The sequence below is a fragment of the Nematostella vectensis genome, chromosome 8, assembly GCF_932526225.1.
Source record: "Nematostella vectensis chromosome 8, jaNemVect1.1, whole genome shotgun sequence".
Lineage (NCBI taxonomy): Eukaryota > Metazoa > Cnidaria > Anthozoa > Actiniaria > Edwardsiidae > Nematostella > Nematostella vectensis.
In genome coordinates, this window is record NC_064041.1 from 11643376 (window position 1) to 11663473 (window position 20098).

The window sequence follows — 20098 nt, forward strand, 5'->3', positions numbered from 1 at the left end:
ACAGCTTTTCCTTCAAAATCCTATATACTATAGAATAATAATTTCAAAACACATCTATCCAAGAAAATAATCCAAGAAAATAATCCAAAGGGCCAGAACTACCCTGCAATTTTTCGCTGCAAAGTCTAAATTTATCGTTAGGGTGCTGTCGGTCCTCTTGCCGCTGGCACAAAGGTACGTGGGCTCTGGGAACGAGATTGTGTTTGCCCGTGTTGCGCCAGCACGTTTTCATCTTCTTTTGGACTTTAGACTGATCTCACAAGGCGCTGAGACATAACTCTATAATTATACCTCGCGCTGAGGGAAGAAAATGCTCGGTTGTATACTACCGGTATAACGGGTTGTCTGTTGCACCCTCTTTCTAGAACAACAGGAACACGCCGGACTACAAGTCACAAAATGACGTGCCAAATATAACGACTTTGATTGACAAACATTTCCGTACCTGCCTCATACCTTTCCCCGGTAGTAAAGCAGGGCACGAACCAAACCTATGACAAGATGTTCTTCAATAAAAGTTAATTGGCAATGTTTATTACCAATGCCCTACGTTCAAGATTTTTTTAAAACAAAAGGCCCACGCAAACAGCCAAACTTTCCAGTTTTCACCTTAAAATTATAGACAGGTTCTGGTATCGCTTGCAAATTCCAATTCCGGCCAAGGTCACGGCGTGGCTCGATCGTGACCATGACAAGCTTCATACATATATATGCATGCGTACTTTTTATTTGGTCTTTATACAGATTATGTACATGTAATGAATTCCCAATAGAATCAAGATTGTTTCACATGCGATGAAGGACTACAACGTTATAATTTTTACAGGGGGGAGGGGTGAGGACTGGTTCGCTTGATGTTGACCTGCACGTCAGACGCACTCGAGGCATAAATGCTACCGTGACGTAATGCACAAATCAGCAGTAATACGTTGGTGTGCATAGAGCGAACTTTCTGCTGTGATTTAATTCACCAGTCAACACATTTGCATGCGGCGCAAAGTGTCACGTATTTTGACGTCTAGCAGTGGTATAAATACGACCCGGTAACAACTGAGTCACAAACTCAAAAAACGTCAAAAAGGTGTCCGTTCAAAATAAATGGATAGCAAGCAATTTCGAGAGCAAGGAAAACAGATCGTAGATTTTATTGCGGATTATTTTGAGAATATTCGCAGCCAGCGAGTCATTCCTGATGTTCGCCCGGGATTTTTGCAAAAACATCTCCCGACAGAAGCGCCCTCAAAGGGAGAGGAGTTCGTCAACGTCAAAGAGGACTTCGAAAAATTCATAATGCCTGGGGTAGGTTTATGATTTTGTTCTGGTTAGAAAAAGACGATAGCAGGCGACGCGTAGGATTTGCGTTTAAATCCACTTTTTTGTTGTGTTCACATAATAATAAGTTTTTACTAGTTTTTATTTTTTAAGTGAAAAAACAGTGAAAAAAATGTGGTAGGTTTTTCGTCATCTTTCATTTCAAAATAACAACAAGAAAGACAAATTTACATTGCTTCATGATTGTGTTTTTTTTTTTTGCGGATATATATGCCATCTGGCGACTTCTTTGGCAATATATATATATATAAATATTTCTTTTTGCTGTGGGTAGCGTACTGGATCGTGCGACAGGGAGCAATACTTCGAAGTTGAAATAATTTGGGCTTTTCTCCAGTCATAAAATAGATCAGATTTAGGTTCCTAGACTTGCTCCAATTTGCTCGAAAGCGACCGCTTGCGACCCCTTGCGACCCAAAGCAACCCCATGCGACCCAAAGCGATTGATGAGTCGCAAGCGGCTTGCGAGCGAAAGTCTAGGGTTTTGCAAGATACCAAAAATATACCGGCCTTACTGGTGTTTGTACGCTTCTGCCGGTTTAATTAACACACATTGAGCCTTTTAAGCGTTTAAATCAACAAGAATTCAGAAATTTTAAACATTCTCTTCTGAATTGAAAAAAGTATGTTGTTCTCTTCTCGATTTTTGTGTCTTGCTCGAACGACCAGCGGTCCTTGCACACAGTGCCTTCTAAGAGAAAAGGGAAAAGGAGAGTAGTAAGGAAGAGAGGAAGGGTGGTTATAAGAGATACAGAATCAGATTTATGATCAAAAGTATTCTTAAATAATAGTGACGTCACTATCGTTTTCCATGGTTTGATTGACAGATTGTCACTATCATTTTCCATGGTTTGATTGACAGATTGTCACTATTATTTTCCATTGTTTGATTGACAGATTGTCACTATCATTTTACATGGTTTGATTGACAGATTGTCACTATCATTTTACATGGTTTGATTGACAGATTGTCACTATCATTTTACATGGTTTGATTGACAGATTGTCACTATCATTTTACATGGTTTGATTGACAGATTGTCACTATCATTTTACATGGTTTGATTGACAGATCGTCCACTGGCAGAGTCCTAACTTCCACGCATATTACCCATGTGGCCATTCGTTTCCGGCCGTGCTTGGTGATCTGCTTTCTGGGGGACTGGGCTCGATTATGTTCTCGTGGGTTAGTATGATTGGTTTCCTGTGTTATTCTTTCTTTGTGCAGTAAGTCTTTATCTAACATTTGTTTTCTTTAGGCATCTAACCCTGCTGGCACTGAACTAGAGGTAGTGGTGATGGATTGGTTAGGTAGGTATGCCTCTTTTAAACAGGCTTTTTACCCACTGTCACACAAAGCACGTCACGCAAATCTTGTCACGCAACGTGAAGGAGGAGGGGGGGAAGGGTCAACAGGGCCCAAATTTAATCGACTTCTTATTCTGATATCCGAAATCGTCTCCAACTGTCGACGCAGACCACAAGGTCTGGCGCAGACCAGCAATGATTGACCCTATCCTTATACCACCCATGCTGGACAATTTATCCCTATCTTGATAAAAGTTTTTGAATATAAAAGCGAACAATTCAAACTAAAAAAACACACATCCTTTTGTCATGTTAATATTCCAGAACCCTCATCCCCCAGTTCCTCAAACGATAACCAATATCTCAGCTTGTATAAAAACTTATGCATGGTGTGAATATCTCCCCTCAGGCAAAATGGTCAAGCTCCCAGAGGATTTTCTGTTTGAGTTCACCAAGGACAAGCCCCACGTTGGAGGTGGCTGCATTCAGGTGATTACCATATAATATATAATCCCTCTGTCTTTGTGTATTGTGTCCCGTACCCAGGGGAAGGGGGGGGTGATAGGTGCGAACGCACCCCACAACAACCGCGGAAACTCCACTTTTGGTTCTCAATAAACGTGGTATTTGTAGACAAAACTATAAATTAGGTCCACTTTTACGGATCTCCAACCCCCCCTCCCCCAGAAAAAACCCGGGTACGGGCCTGTGTCAGTGCTTTTTTCCAGATAGTACCCATAGCTCCCTCAGTACCCAGTACCCATAGCTCCCTCAGTACCCAGTACCCATAGCTCCCTCAGTACCCAGTACCCATAGCTCCCTCAGTACCCAGTACCCATAGCTCCCTCAGTACCCAGTACCCATAGCTCCCTCAGTACCCAGTACCCATAGCTCCCTCAGTACCCAGTACCCATAGCTCCCTCAGTACCCAGTACTCATAGCTCCCTCAGTACCCATAGCTTCCGGTTCAGATGGTGATCGGCTATTTTTGTAATCACATACTACTAAGATGTCAGCGAAACCGTTATCAGTGCCTAATTGTTGCTCTCCGCCAATCAGAACACCGCGAGCGAGTCGATACTCGTCACGATGCTTGCCGCTCGCAGAGCTGCACTGGATAGATTACGTAACCGTTACCCTGACGACGATGATGACGTCATCATGTCCAGGCTTATTGTTTATTCATCAGACCAGGTACAGCTCAAGGCACATGTTTTAGGACAAGTGATGGTATGATGATTATAATGATATTGGTGATGATGAGGGTGGCAGTGGTAGTGGTGATGGTGGTGATGATGATGGTGTTGGAAGTGATGGTGGTGATGGTGACGATCAAGGTGATGGATGGCGATTATAATAATAATAATAATGATTATTAGGACAAACATTATGGCGATTTTAATAGTGTTATTGCAGTAGATTATCATATGGCCATGTTGATGATGGTGGTGGAGATGATGGTGGTTATGGAAATGGCGATGATTATGATGATAGTTGTTGATGTAGTTGATTCTGACCTGGTAATATATTACTCCAGGTCCACTCGTGTCTTGATAAGGCAGCCATGTTAGCCGCGGTCAAGCTTCGAAAGATACCAACAAACGATGAGGATCAGTCCATGAATGTAGTCGCGCTCGAGAAGGCCGTCAAGGTATAACCGCTACCTAACTGTCAATGAACTTAAAAAGTTCCTTCATGCGAGCCGTTTTCCATTTGGTCTTATGCTATCTTGGTGTTTAGCTATAAGTTCTTTTGTAAAACAAGCAAACATTTGAGAGAAAACGTTGTAAACCCTCTTTGAGCCTTGCTCTCCCTAGTGTCCATAACAGCTGTTCTGAAGTAGTCACGCTAGAGGCAGGTGGTGCTTACTGGGCTCAGAGTTACGTGACATCACCGGCTAGCGTGACGAGTGCAGGACGCCTGCGAGGAAGATTCTCGAACTTCTAGATACAACAGGATACCCATAATCTGGGATATAGACAATCCATTCTACCCTTCAAAGGCAAAATGAGATAATTCGATTGTTTATTTCACCCCTTTTTAGGTCGATGAGGCGATGGGGCTTCACCCGTTTTATGTAAGTATTGATCTTGCTTTATTCTAAACTCAATTTAACTGGTGAACTATCTGTTTTGTAGTCTGCTTAGCAGCCGCTCTTAGCGTCACCCACTCCCTTCATACGAGTTGTAAAGGCGTGCGTGACACTAAGGGCGGCTGCTAAGCAGACTGTATGTATAATATGCAGTATATTGTAAAAAAAAATTGCCATATTACGAAAATCCATTCTCGCAAAATCTAACTTTCGCGAAATTTTCAGTTTTGGAAGAGTTCAAAGCATCGATTAACGACCTCAATATTAATATTTAGTTTATTACGGCTGTCAAGCCTTGTCCAAAGCGTTAATACCCATATTTTTATGATTGGGCTTCCTGTGGCTGGAAAAAGTTGTGACGTCACAGGAAGCCATCAACCTGGTGTGAGTGAGCTCGACCCAGACCCCAAACTGCCTCATGGTTCTCTAAGGACAGGAAACCCGTGAAAGCAGGCAGACGGTCTTTAAATTATGCTTACAAACCATTTGAACTCGGGTGAGTATTGATTATCATTGTATCTTTGTCTTTATCAGCTCTGTGCATCTCTCGGTACAACAAGCACTTGCGCGTTTGACGACCTGAAGAAAATAGGCCCTATCTGTAAGTCTGACATAATAAATGTTCTTGAAACACGGTTTACTCGTTAGACACTTTACGTAATGCAGGGACCGCGTCCTATGATGACAGCATGTTTTCGAGGACATTAAATCACAATTTGTTCTTCGAAAATCAAGGTCAAGCGGAATTTCAAATGTCAAAAGTTAATTCAATCTGTTCCCACAAAAGGAAAAAAATGTGTTTTGCTGTAAGAAGTCTACTGTCTATTACAATCCCTGCTAATCAGATACCCACTGTAGATGCGGCGTCAATTCAAGGTCAATCAATGTTTTTAGTCCAGTATGCGGCGTTCTTTGAACTGGTATCTAAACGCGTAGATATGGTATTACTATCGCCGACTATTTTCGACAGCGCTAAATCGCAGTCTAGCTTCCGTAATCAAAGTCTTTGATTTTGACCGTTTCGAGATTTCCGGATTATAACTAAAATCGCTCCAACCGTGCAATTGCCCCTTTAAGTTTGTTTAGAGGGATAATAGGAAGGGATGGTCCAGACATAATAGTATGAGGCGATTGGTTGACAGGTTGTGGAACCCAAGAACTACTAATTTTGTAACTACTCTTTCAAGAATTCGCTGGCTTGTGGTCTCTTTAAGTGATTCGATATTCTGCTACGTTGTTACAGCACTTTTAATATATTTATCTGAGTCTTGATTGAAAATTTTTCACCGATATTTTAAATTGACTTCAATTATCTTCCAGGCCAAAGGGAATCGATCTGGATGCATATTGACGCTGCGTATTCCGGACCGGCATTCATGTGTCCGGAATTCAGGCCACTCTTAGACGGCGTTGAGGTGAGTAGAGACCTGCCTTTATCAGGTTATGAATGAGGCGAATGAGGTTTGTATTGACGCAGGGACGAATCTAGGATTTCCGGGGAGAGAGATAAATTTGTGGAGGGGATGCGCCATTATTGACGCCAGCCCACATTTATCCTTGTCTTTCAGTTCGCCGAGTCGTTCAACTTTAACCCTCACAAGTTGATGCTCACTAACTTCGACTGCTCTGCTCTATGGTAAGAAACCACAAATTCAAAATCACAAAGAAATACGCACGTACAAATGTTGTGCAGCGGCTAACTGTTATATTATGTTAAAATATAAAATAGAATAATGCAATAGTATTTTCAAATATATAGAAAAAATTGAAAGCATATAAAAAATGTATATGTGCGAATTGAACTCGTAAAAGTTAAAATTAAAACAAAAATAGACCATACATCCAAACGTTGCGCTGAATCACCGTATGGCCGCTAAAGCTTTACGGCTAGGCTGGAGAATTCGGCTCCAACACCGCTATCTAGCGAACTGTGCAACAACACCGACATCGAGGTACCCGTGGTATCAGTTAATAGGGAGGCAATAACCCCGTTCCTAGCCCTGTCTTGTTGCGCCACGCACAGCTCGCCGAGGACTGAACAACGTGTAAAATATTGAGGTCTGCATCTCTCGGGGGCTACTGTTGCCATGGTTTAATTTTTCTTGTTTGTCTTTCTTCGGTGTACATATCTTTGTGCATTAAAAAAGATACAAATCATATTTATAGTTACATTAAAAGGTAAGCACTAGTAATGTAATAAGTGCTTTTTCATGCTTTATTTCAGGGTTAAACACAGAGACATGTTAAAAAAGGCGATGCATGTTGATCCCATCTACCTTCGCAAGCGCTCATTCATGGGCGAGAGCAAAGTGTCTGTGTCAGAAGGTAATCATGGTAATCATCAAGGAGGAGGGGCTTGTGGGTTAGAAAGCTAACCAATTAGAATGCGAGACTCACAACGTTGATTGCCACCGACCTCATATCGATTCATAAGTTGAAGCATTCCGTCGCGTTGTCTTTGTCTTACGTTCCCAATATCTTTATTGGGTCTTGATTTTACAAGATCGATGGCACAGGGGCGGATCTAGCTTTTCGCTAGGGGACGGTTGGCTCAGTGACAAAGGGGGGAGGGGGCATTTTTTTGTTACATATGGCTTTCTGGCAGCCCAAAGGAGGGGGGGGGGTTAACCCCTAAACCCTCCCCCAAGATCCGCTAGTGTGGAACCTTGTATCTTACCATGGAAAATGAACTAAACTTGACACATTGTGTACAGATGAAGCCGCTCAAGACAAGGCGTCAGACGAGGTGATAGATTACCGGGTAAGCAGAGCCTCTTACGTGTGTCTGTGGGGAGGGGGGGGGCTATTAAGGTCCAACCGCAGCAGGCATGATTATTTTTACCAAGAAAAGAAAGCGCTTGCTTTAATTGTAGCACCTACCTCCCAAGTGGAAAAAGTAGTTTTCAATGTTTTTATGTCTTCTTGTAGGACTGGGAAATACCGCTGGGCCGAAGCATGCGGGCTCTCAAGCTGTGGTTTGTGTTACGGACGTATGGTCTGGAGGGAATACAGAAACACGTGAGAAATGTAAGGACGTCAAAACTTCTCTGTCCGTCCGTCCGTCCGTCCGTCCGTCTGTCTGTCTGTCTGTCTGTCTGTCTGTCTGTCTGTCTGTCTGTCTGTCTGTCTGTCTGTCTGTCCGTCTGTCCGTCTGTCCGTCTGTCCGTCTGTCCGTCTGTCCGTCTGTCCGTCTGTCTGTCTGTCTGTCTGTCTGTCTGTCTGTCTGTCTGTCTGTCTGTCTGTCTGTCTGTCCTGTCCTGTCCTGTCCTGTCCTGTCCTGTCCTGTCTGTCTGTCTGTCTGTCTGTCTGTCTGTCTGTCTGTCCGTCCGTCCGTCCGTCCGTCCGTCCGTCCGTCCGTCCGTCCGTCCGTCCGTCCGTCCGTCCGTCCGTCCGTCCGTCCGTCCGTCCGTCCGTCCGTCCGTCCGTCCGTCCGTCCGTCCGTCCGTCCGTCCGTCCGTCCGTCCGTCCGTCCGTCCGTCCGTCCGTCCGTCCGTCCGTCCGTCCGTCCGTCCGTCCGTCCGTCCGTCCGTCCGTCCGTCCGTCCTGTCCTGTCCTGTCCTGTCCTGTCCTGTCCTGTCCTGTCCTGTCCTGTCCTGTCCTGTCCTGTCCTGTCCTGTCCTGTCCTGTCCTGTCCTGTCTGTCTGTCTGTCTGTCTGTCTGTCTGTCTGTCTGTCTGTCTGTCTGTCTGTCTGTCTGTCTGTCTGTCTGTCTGTCTGTCTGTCTGTCCATCCGTCCGTCTGTCTGTCCTGTCTGTCTTTCTGTCCTGTCTGTCTTTCTGTCCATCCGTCGGTCTCTCTGTACTAAGTGTCTCTAAATTACACTCTCCAGCATGTGAAGATGGCCAAACTATTCGAAAGCCTTCTTGCTCAGGACTCCAGATTCGAACAGGTTGCCAAAGTTGTACTAGGACTTGTCTGCTTCAAACTCAAGGTAAAGAAACAAATTTTCATTGCATTATGAACATAAAATATGTTTTTCACGTCATTTTTTGTCATGTGCATTTCATACCACAGGTTTGAGAGCGTTTTCTCCTCTATATTAATGCACGGCCGCGCCCCACCCCAATATAAACAAATTGTAAGAAGACGACTAGAAGGGGCGTGGTTGTGCCCCTCAATAATATTCCGAGGCCTACTACAGCTCTGGAGTATTGTTATAGATACACACCAGTTGTAGTGTGCGTCCCTGACTGGCAGACTAGAACGACATGATTTTAAAATTATTGGGCGCCACCCCAGGCTATGGCCTGGTGAGAATATTGTTATCTGTATTTAATCTAACTCTTTTAGAGCCTAGCAAGCCATGTGAGATTGGGGGGGGGGGGGGGGGGGGCACAATACAGAAACATTGGGGGGGTACAGCCACGCCCCTACTTGTCATTTCCTTATAATTTTTGAAAATATTGGGGGGGGGGGACAGGCCCAAAGTGCTCCAACCCCTGCTACGGCCCTGTATTTAGTAAAGAATGGATCCAATTTCACAGTGAATCAAAAGGAGTTAATTCACTACTGAAATCCACATCTTATTTGCACTCTTTTGCTCCTTGAGACTCATCGCTGAAGATAGCAAAGGACCGAGGAAATGAGGGATAAAAACTCCTTTCCCTAGCGCGCGACTCGTCTTCGTCTCTCTTCTTTACCAGCCCTTTAGTTGCTACGCAGAAGTCAGATTAAGAGTGTTATAACCAATTGTGTTTAATCCCTGTCTGCAGGGCACAGCAAATAAAAGCAAAGCGCTGCTCAAGGCCATCAATAACGAGGGTCTTATTCATATGGTACCAGGCGAGTTGAACGGGGCGTACATGATTCGCTTTGTCGTGTGCAGCGAGTGGGTGAAGGAAGAAGATATACACTTCGCATGGAGCGTCATAAAGAGAAACGCAGACAAAGTGCTGCAGGGAGGGGAGGCACGGTCTCGACATATGGGTGTGGCATGAGGAGGAAGATGATTGCGAAATATTGGGGCAAAAAAGGACAACGAAATATGGGAGCACACAGATCTTGTGTAATGGAAAGAAATATGACGGACAACGGACAGCGACACATTTGGGGTAGCGTAAGGGACAGAAAGATGATTGCGAAATATTGGGACAAAAAAAGACAACGAAATATGGGAGCACACAGATCTTGTGTAATGGAAAGAAAGATGACAGCGAAGCATTGGGACAGCGAAACATGGGGGTAGTGTAAGGGACAGAAAGATGATTGCGAAATATTGGGGCAAAAAAAGACAACGAAATATGGGAGCACACAGATCTTGTGTAATGGAAAGAAAGATGACAGCGAAGCATTGGGACAGAAACGGACAGCAAAACATGGGGGTAGTGTAAGGGACAGAAAGATGATTGCAAAATATTGGGGCAGAAAAGACAACGAAATATGGGAGCAGACAGGTCTCGACACATTAATGGAGACATAGGAAGATTGTAGACTTAGGTAAATTTGAAATTCTTGTATATTAATTCTATAATAACCAAACATTTTATTTACTTATTTAAATGTTTTTCAGTGTTAATTTGAGTTTTAGGGTCTTCTAAGATAGTGTTAGGGTAGTATTATATCAATGGCGAGCAGAGTATGATATATTTATTTCACGTTTTTTTGCTAAAAGATATTTTATACATAATTTAAAATGGACAACGATTTCATGAGAAAACAATATTACTGAATACCAAATTGTCATTATTGGTGAGATAAATAAAACATATTTTTTAAACATACAAGAATACCTTATTTTTTTCGAAACCAAGCATACACTAAGTTGTTTGTTATTGTTCACTTCGGTTTGCTCTCTACCGTGGTTTCTTGATAATTTTCCGCGTTGCCAAGAAACATGACAAATATGTTGGATACACAAAAATTTGATTTGTGGTTGCTGTGCAACTATCAGATTGGATCTCCCCAGATGGGCATGTCACGTGACGGGCGGTTGCTAGGCGACTGACAGTGAGATCTTCCCATTGGCTAGCTAAAGTATGACGCAGACGGAACTGTCATGCTGAGTTTTGCTGGTTGCGGTCGACCGTCTGCGACAAGCTGGAGAATAAAAAATTGTGATAAGACTTGAAAGCATTCAGAAAATATCTACCCTCATACAACTTTGACACAATTTATTTTAAAGTGCGACGCGCGTTACTATTGCCACCAATTCAACCAAAGAGCGCCCTCAGATAATAATAAAATAATATAATAAATAATAAATAAATAATATAATAAATAATAATAATAAATACATGAGGGAAATTTAGAAACTAAATCTCCCACATCATTAACGCATGAGGAAATTTAGAACTATCTATTGTTTTCAAGGGAATTTCGTTAGTAATCGTCGCTCAGAAAACAAAAGAATCCGAAGTAATCAGGGTATTACTTGACATAACTGTCAAGGTGGGCACGCTAGCGCGCGTTGTCACACACTAAAGAATTGATCCCAGTTTCTGTTGTTTTACAGATGAAAGCCGTTGAATAGCAGGGAGGAGGTGGGTTTTGATTGCTGTCTCATCTTATACCATGTATAAATTGTATACATTGTAACTAGGGAGTAAACAGGTGAACACAACTATGGTACAGACCAAAGTCATTAAGAGTTATGGATCTGGGAAATTTATCTTTTCCTTTTAAGGCCTTTCATATGAACCTTTTTTTTTTTGCCTCTCCCTACCCCGGTCACAGAGCCTGTAACATCTCCTCGTGTTTGATGACCAACCTCAGTGTATCAATAGTTTAGCTCAACAGCTTCTTCTAAACTCATGCTAGCTATGTTCGAATTTCTTCCGCAACCATCTTCCCCCAGAAAAGTATTTTTATACTGGTGCCCCAAAAATTTCGACTGTGCTATGGTATTGTAGACATCGACGTCAGAAGCATTACCTTCAATGTATACATCCCTGACAAACTGTCCCCCTGTCATACTGACACTGCAAATAAACACAAAAAGATTTGTGATTATTAAAGTGACTATAAGCCTCTTTATATTGCTACCATGGCATTGTTTACAGATAAAATAATAAAATAACCTTCCATTAACATAGTTTTGTTTTTAGTGTACAAATTCAATCAATACTGATGACTGGGATCAAAGGGGCGATGCAAATGGATTTTTTTCGATAAGCTCTATAAGTACAAATATGACAAAAATGGCAACAGATAAAGCCCTCATAGTCAATTTAGTAACAAGCATATAATCAGAAATATAAGATGTATGTATATATGTAGCTTACCTTTCCTTGCAGGGTTTGAGTGTAACTTCGTAAATACCAAACACTGGCCTGGAAGTAAGATAAGTTTATTTAGGAGAAAACCACTAAATGCCTCACGGCAATGAGAAGGGTGAGCCTATGTTACCTATGATCAGAGGTCTTGACTGAAGTACAAGCATCATAACGAACCACATTGACTGTGTTCTCAGTGCGTGATTTGTATAGTACTCGATCCTACAAAGGAAAAAAAGTTGGCGCAAGGTTCAATAAAATTAGTGGCAAGGAGTGTTTGGAAGTAGAGGAAGAAGTAGTGCAGGAATAGGGTGGGGTAGTTAAAGGGGATGGGTTTTAAGTGGGAGAAAGGAGGGAGGAGGAAAAGTATAGGTGGTGGCAACTTCTATACTGTATATAGTGGGGTAGGCAGAGACAAGAAGGCAGTGGAGGAAGGAGGGGTGAGACAAAGGTATACTTACAGTCCAGGAAGGCACCCTCATCTTGGATGAAGTGTCATAATCATCTGTTTGTATATCCAATTTGTAAGTTGGGGCAAAGCTGATGGGATGCTCTGAGAAACCAATGAACACTTCCTCTGCCACAGAAACAAAGAGCACAAGGTCAGCAGAAACACAGAGAATTATGCAAGCCCATTGTAAAACAATACTTCATGATTTATCAATCCAACCCTTCATCCATCAATTCCTGTCATTCCCTAGCAAGCCCCCCCCCATTTGTCTTCCTTGCCGTTTGCAAGAAGCTCTGTTTGATAATATGTTTATACTGCACCAGTAGGCCCTCTATGTATGTGCATATCTGACTATCTCTGTGTCTCTCTGTCTGTATCTCTGCTAACCCTCCTGTCAACATATATATGTCTGTTCCTCCTCTCCCTCTCTTTGCCTGCCCTCCTGTCTATGTATTGCCTGTTCGCCAGTCTGTATACATGTATGTGCATATCTGACTATCTCTGTGTCTCTCTGTCTGTATCTCTGCTAACCCTCCTGTCAACGTATATATGTCTGTTCCTCCTCTCCCTCTCTTTGCCTGCCCTCCTGTCTATGTATTGCCTGTTCGCCAGTCTGTATACATGTATGTGCATATCTGACTATCTCTGTGTCTCTCTGTCTGTATCTCTGCTAACCCTCCTGTCAACATATATATGTCTGTTCCTCCTCTCCCTCTCTTTGCCTGCCCTCCCCCGTGTGAGGTGGACTAGAAAAATCCTAGGATAACCTAGGAATATCCTAGGATTTTATTCCTAGGAATTCCTAGGAAATCCTTAGAAAAACCTAGGAATGAGGTGTGAAATTTCACGGTAAATTGAGACAAAACAAACAAGAGTTTCCTAAGATTTTCCTAGGAATTCCTAGGAAATTCTTAAGATTTTCTTAGGAATTCCTAGGAAGAAAATTGCTTGTACAGCCTAAGAATTCCTAGGATTTTCCTAGGATTGCAATATAGAATTTCAGAGGAAATGATAAACACTAAACCACATACAATGAAAACATTCAAGATTCTTTTTATTCAAAGTTTAGGTGCATCACATTTTCTTGCAGGTTAATTGTAAATACAAACATACATTAGAACTCACATAAACAAGACCATTGTCTATTTGTGCAAAATCTTGGACTTACAAAACCAGTCCCATGTATTCCAGCACAACTAATATATGTGGGTCCCGTTTGGATAAGTTATATGTTTAAAATGATCTAACCTCATTCAAGCAACCCTAGTGCCTCAGTATAAAACAAAATGGAAGCAAAATGGTATAGGAAAAAAGGATTCTAGCTACATTATAATAGGCATCTTTGTATAGTCATAGTTTTTAACTTTGTATATTCAGATAAGAAGCTAGAAGCCTAAAGCCTATATCCACCATTTAAATTCAAACCCTAGTAGGTTAGCATGAAAAGATAACTAGGTTCTTCATTTGCAGGGTTTTACTCTGATCAGAATATTAAAAATAACTTATCTGGACAAGAACCAACTACAGTAATATTGGATATTCAAAACAAATACCTGGACAAATTTTAGGTGCAAGACTGATTACTAGGTTTTTACTTAGCCAATTTTGTGCTTCAAGCAACAGTTTATAAAGCATAGAAACTTTATATGTAAGCAGTGAATTTGTGTATCAGTTTTGAAAGGTTTTTTTTCGATTCTTGCTATTCACGCATTGATACGTTCCTTGACTACCTCAAATTTCTTTCTTTTCTGGCTTTGCAACTCGGGCACATTTTGCTATCTCTATCATAATGTCCTGCAAAGATATTAAGAGAAACACATAAGAAGGTAGTAGTGTTAAGAAGAAAAGAATCACAAAACACATCTAGTGTGAAAAGTCCGCTCACATACGATGATTCTATGCTAAAGTTGGTCGCAAAAGTCACATTTATTATTGATCCTATTACATTATAAAGCCCATTGCACACTAACCTTTCACTTCAATCCATGTTCTGCTCATCAAGTCCTTAAAATAGGTGAATTTCGCGTAGAAAAGACGGGAGTAAACGGCTATCCGTTTGGAGGTTATGATAATGGCGTTTTAAAACAATTATCACCCTTCGTATCTTTCTTTTCAATGTAGTACTAATTCTGAAAAAAAGTACGCCTCATAAAACTCGTGTTCGAGTCATATGCCTGTCTTTGATTACGTTTCTTATTGTTGTAGTATAGCTTACAAAAGTATGCTGAGGTCTGTTCTTGTGATAAAAATGTTCGTTTAGTATTTCCTAAGAATTTCCTACGGGTTCCTAAATATTTTAGAATGCTTCAAATCTTCTTCTTAAGAATTCCTAAGATTTCCTAATTCCAATTATTCTGATTTTCGTCTACTGCTTATACTAGGAAATCCTAGGAATTTTTTGGAAGTTTAATCATATTTTGTTAACACCTTTAGATCAAACTTAGGAAATCTTAGGAAATTCCTAGGAATACCTAGGAATTCCTAAAAACCTAGGAATCCTTCTCGCACGGGCATGTATTGCCTGTTCGCCAGTCTGTATACATGTATGTCCTTCTCTGTGCCTGTCTACCTGTCTGTCCCCTTTGTCTCTATGCCTGTCAGTCTACCCTACTGAACTTACCTTTGCTCATAAGCCTAGATAACTGGTCTTTCTTTAAAAGCTCCTGAAATAAAAACAAATAAAGGTTTTACATTGTGAGCGTTGCAGGTATTGAAGAAAAGTCAAATTTCATACTTTGTAGTCGGGGCTTTCTTGCTCTTGGTATGTTGCTATAAGTTTATCCACCTCTGTTCTTTCCATGTCAACTCTAAAGTTAAAGTCTCCCAACCAAAACACTCTGTCAAATCGATCAGTTACATCAGGACCTAGAACAAGACAAACACAGAGTGATGGATAATACACTTAAGAGACACAAATAAATAAATCTTATGAACTGCTTTTGGGCAAATTTCGAGCTCTATGAGACATGCAAATAATGACCTTAATATATTTATCTGCTCAGCTTGTGTGCAAAATGTTAAATCACTGGGATGTACGACACACTAGTCAATCAGTAAGAGCTTGTGTGTAGCAACAATGTCATAATAAAAATAATATAAGAAAAATAATACAGTGAGAGAAAAAACATGCTGAAAAAAATGTACAAAATTTATGTTAAATAATCAATGCAAAGCTTTATCTACGGAAAAAATAATGGACGATTGTGCTGATGTTTTATGCTTCCACCAAATACAGAGTCAAACAATGCACCCAGAAGAAAAAAAACAAAGGAGAGAAGGTTATTTTAACTTCTTACTCTGAGTACTCACTGTTGTCAACCCAAGGTTTCTCTTCTCCTTGTAAATTCAAGGACTTTCTTATCTTGTTGTAGTCATTGACACGGTCCCTGGCTTTTCCCTCATCAGCTGCAAATAACACGTCAAGGAAATTAGATGACTGATGTTATAACAACAAACAAAAGGGTCAACATTATACTTACAGGTTAAATGAGAGTTGATGAACAGGAAAGATGTCCCAAACAAACTAAAGCCTACTGCCAGGCCTCCCTGGAATGAACAGATCAGGGATTGAAGGGGTCAATAACTTGGCAGGCATGTTGCTTGACCATCTCAGACTCTTTTGTCCCCCATTTTTCCAGATTTAGATGGAAATCTTGTAATCTTATTATGTTTGACATCCCTTACTAAAAGGACTATAATGATCGAATTACTGACAAGTATAAATTTAAAAGTATTGACTGACAAATGATAATTGACTAGTGATTATTGACAACTTTTGATTGACAAGTGATTGTTGATGAGTAATGATTGATTATTGATGACGGATAAGAGATAATTGATAATGATTAACATGATTATCACACTAACCTTTGTTTTGATCATGTGGCCAGGCCTCGTTGCAATACTCTCTTGTGTCACAGCTGATAAATATAAAAATAAAAAAATAAAAATGAAGTGAATGAATAAATAAATAAATAAATATTTATATAAATAAAAATTAAACACTACTTGTTAACTTACAACTGACATTAAAATTGTGGTGTGACCAATGATATTACTTATGTCTACGTACCATCATAAGTCATGATGCCATCTGCTATTTTGCTTGCTTTTGGCCACACATGCAGTCTTATATTTGTTTTATTTGTGTATGTAATTCATAAATTTTGAACTCTTCAAATTCTGTGGTCTAATGGCTGTCATGAATAAATGGTTCCCATATCACCAAAACCAGTGGTTACTCAGAAACAAAAGGCTAAATAAGTACCTATACTTCAGAACCATGTATTTAATTTACTCACCTGAACAGAACCAGACAAGCTCACGACGGACAAAAATTGCCAGATGCAGAACTCCAAAACTGCAACTATGCATAAGGACGTGACTTGGGCCCAGCGTCTCCTGGAGACGGATCTCCCATTCACTCCTAAAGTACACGAACACAATACTTGGTTAAGGTGCTGAGTAAAATATGCTGCTTTTTCATCCCATTTGAAAAACAGATCCCCAGATTTTTAAGAAACCAAAGTTTTAAATTTTCAAAACTGGAGGTTAAGGATCATGTAAAGCTACGGTATACATAGTAATTTAGTGTGTACAGTATGAGAGGTAAGAACTTCGCTACAATTTTACCCTATTACTGTAAGTAGGCTGTTGGTCACAGAGGATCATACAATTATTCTGATAACTACAGGTAGATATTGGGATCATACAAAGTAATAAATATATGAGTCACTAGGTGGATACATATGGGTTGAATGGGGTGCTCGCTTGCCATCCCGTCAATAACGTGATTTCTTATTGAGAAGGATCATCAACTAATACAATATCTCTTTTATGTGATATCTATGACAACCCCCCCCCCCCAACCTGCTCAGCATGTTCTGGCTATATGCCTACATAGTCGCATACAGTACCTAGAGGAGGTGCTCTCTTGAAGGCCAATGACATAGATATCTTGAAGAAAGTCCACATTTTCAGGAAGTAGAAAGTCATCAAGAAAACCAGGTACCTCCTAAAATCAAAACACAATGTTAACAAAAACATCACTTTCTGGAAATAACTGCCATAATTTATATTGATAATAAATACTCCCTGCAAGCAACTGCCATTATTAATTGATAATAAATACTTCCTGCAACCAACTACCATAAATAATATATGTAATAAATACTTTTTGCAACCAACTGCCATAATTAATATTAAAAATAAATACTTCCTGCAACCAACTGTCATTATTAATTGATAATAAATACTTCCTGCAACCAACTACCATAAATAATATATGTAATAAATACTTTTTGCAACCAACTGCCATAATTAATATTAAAAATAAATACTTCCTGCAACCAACTGTCATTATTAATTGATAATAAATACTTCCTGCAAACAACTGCCATAATAAATATTGCTAATAAATACTGCCTGCAACAAACGGCCATTATTAATTGATAATAAATACTTCCTGCAACCAACTGCCATAGTAATTAATATCCATAATAAATACTTCCTGCAACAAACTGCCATTATTAATTGATAATAAATACTTCCTGCAAACTACTGCCATTATCAATATTCGTAATAAATACTTCCTGCAAGCAACTGTTATAAGTAATATTAATATCAAATACTTCCTGCAACCAACTATTATAAGTAATATTCATATTAAATACTTCCTGCAACCAGCTGCCATAATTAATATTAATAATAATTATACTTCCTGCAACCAGCTGCCATATTTAATATTTAACAATAAATAGTTCCTGAAACCAACTTTCCTACACTACTACTGTTCAAACTAATCTTGTGAACTGCATTTCAGTTGCACTTGCTATCAAAAACCGTTTCAGTTGAAACGTAATTATATAAATATTCACTTTTTTAATCAATCCTGATACATAGTGATCAATTATTTACAAAAACACTTTACCTTTTCCTCATGCATATTCCAGGTTGCCACAAAAACACCAACTTTATGATCAGGAAAATACTTTTCCATTTCTTCACGAAGAAAGTTTTTATTGCGCATACGTGCCACCTTTGCAGGCACCCTCGGTAGTAGAGAATTCCTCGATACGCTTGAGAAACCACTCCCTGTTTCTGCCGACAAGTTAGTTTCCGAGACAAACCTGGCATCTGTTGCATTCTGTGTTTGCGTATTCCCATGATTTAGGTCTCCTGTAGAAGTCGACCAAACTTGTGCTAGTGCTTTTTGATTTTCGTAACCAGAAAGTGTCTCGTACAATCTTGAATCATCAAATGTTGAGTCATGGACGTATGATGAGTCACCAGTAGATGAAACTGTTCCATTGACATTTGAATATTTTGGTGAATTAATTTGTGGTTTAGTATTCTCATAGTTGTCAGCATTTTGGTACATTGGAGATGCACACTTTTCATATGTCCCTGGACCAATGCTTTCGTATTTGCCAGAGATATCTAGTGTGCTATTTCTGGGCAGACTGGGTAACGTGGCATCAGGATATCTCTTGGTAGATATCTCTTTTGCAATGTTTTCACTGATTTGTTTAAGGTCTTCATCAGTGCTAGATGACGAAAGAGTGGTATTATCATCGTCATCATCATCGTTGCCACTAACATTAGTAAAACTATCTTCTGAGGACAAAGATGAGGTCACATCTGCAAATTCTGGAATAGCCCGTACATTTTTATCAATTAAAGATTTATTAGCTTGTTGAGCGAAATCAGAGTTGTCCAATTTATTTCCATGTCCAGGATCATTGATTTCTTCTTTCCCATTTTCATTCTTTTCCATAACTTTGATTGGCGTGCTAGTGGTCAATTGTTTTGAATTTGTAGCTACATTTATGGGAGATGAACTTCTTGCCGATTGCTGATAAGACTTAAAGTTAGAGACCAAATCTTTATCAGATTTAATTCCTTTTAACGGCTGCAAACTAATCAAATTCTTCCTTCGAATTAAATCTGCAGCGCATTCGAGTCCTTCTAGCGAACCTATACTCCCTGTACTCGATCGTCTAGGAGACGTTAGCGGCGAAACTTTAGACGTAAACGCGAACTTACGAATCTGTTTTTCATCTTCAGAGCCCGATGTTCTCGGTGATTCGTTTCTTGTTCGTTTTTTACCTCGAAATCTCAAAGCTGAGCTCGTTCGCTTGGAGTTTTCGTCGCTAGATTTCGGTGAATCTGGCGGATGGGGCACTAGCCCCGCGGCAAACACATCCCCACGAAAAGGGACCACATCTTCGACAGCTGCAGACGCTGGCGACAAAATCGAAAGGCTCTCCAGTCGGTGGAGAGTGTTCTCCGATGACGTCCTTCGCTCCAAAAGCTTATTATTTCTTGGACTTGTTCTGGTAGGCATTCGAAGTTTGTGATTAAAAAACGAATAATTCCCTGATCCATTTGCCATGAGGCCTGCTCAGGGACCAGACAAGTTTATAAAGATGAAAAATGAGCAGCTTTTAAGAGATATAGGACTAAATAAATACTCAAAATGGCGAACTACTTCCGAAAGCAAACCCCTTCCGTTATCGAGACCGCCGCCATCTTTTTTGTTATATTTCTATGACGACCGACACAACCAAGCTCTAAGGGGGGGTACCCTCAGATAGGCAGGATAATTTTAGAATTGATAAATAATTAAGAAAAATAGAAGAGAATGGGTGATATTTTAAAATAGAAATAGAGAGCAAACATAAACTTATAATTTCCTTAAAAAGAT

The 20098-nt window shown here is 40.3% G+C and overlaps 2 protein-coding genes across 4 annotated transcripts; one reads left to right on the forward strand and one right to left on the reverse strand.

Annotated features, from left to right (window-relative positions):
* Positions 1-847: 847 nt before the first annotated feature.
* LOC5515329 (aromatic-L-amino-acid decarboxylase) lies at positions 848-10449 on the forward strand. The gene is made up of 15 exons (XM_032385035.2): positions 848-1299; positions 2405-2518; positions 2592-2643; positions 3050-3129; positions 3700-3834; positions 4178-4291; positions 4685-4717; positions 5267-5333; positions 6053-6147; positions 6301-6368; positions 6957-7057; positions 7447-7493; positions 7661-7759; positions 8561-8662; positions 9444-10449. Exons 1-15 carry the CDS (start codon positions 1099-1101, stop codon positions 9666-9668), a joined length of 1533 nt encoding a protein of 510 aa, XP_032240926.2. The 5' UTR covers positions 848-1098; the 3' UTR covers positions 9669-10449.
* On the reverse strand, positions 10303-19939 carry LOC5515358. 3 transcript variants are annotated; one of them, XM_001635438.3, is made up of 13 exons: positions 18323-19939; positions 17310-17407; positions 16695-16819; positions 16261-16313; positions 15873-15939; positions 15703-15798; positions 15128-15258; positions 15014-15056; positions 12404-12519; positions 12076-12164; positions 11952-11999; positions 11602-11648; positions 10303-10767 (listed from the first exon to the last, which is right to left on the reverse strand). In XM_001635438.3, the coding sequence occupies exons 1-13, from the start codon at positions 19784-19786 to the stop codon at positions 10700-10702; spliced, it is 2445 nt and encodes an 814-aa protein (XP_001635488.2). In that variant the 5' UTR covers positions 19787-19939; the 3' UTR covers positions 10303-10699. The 3 variants fall into 3 exon arrangements, 2 of the variants coding, with proteins under 2 accessions (XP_001635488.2, XP_048587564.1); XR_007312584.1 differs by lacking the exons at positions 10303-10767; positions 11602-11648; positions 11952-11999; positions 12076-12164; positions 12404-12519 and adding exons at positions 13431-14187; positions 14364-14522; XM_048731607.1 differs by lacking the exons at positions 10303-10767; positions 11602-11648; positions 11952-11999; positions 12076-12164; positions 12404-12519 and adding an exon at positions 13431-14522.
* Positions 19940-20098: the final 159 nt, after the last annotated feature.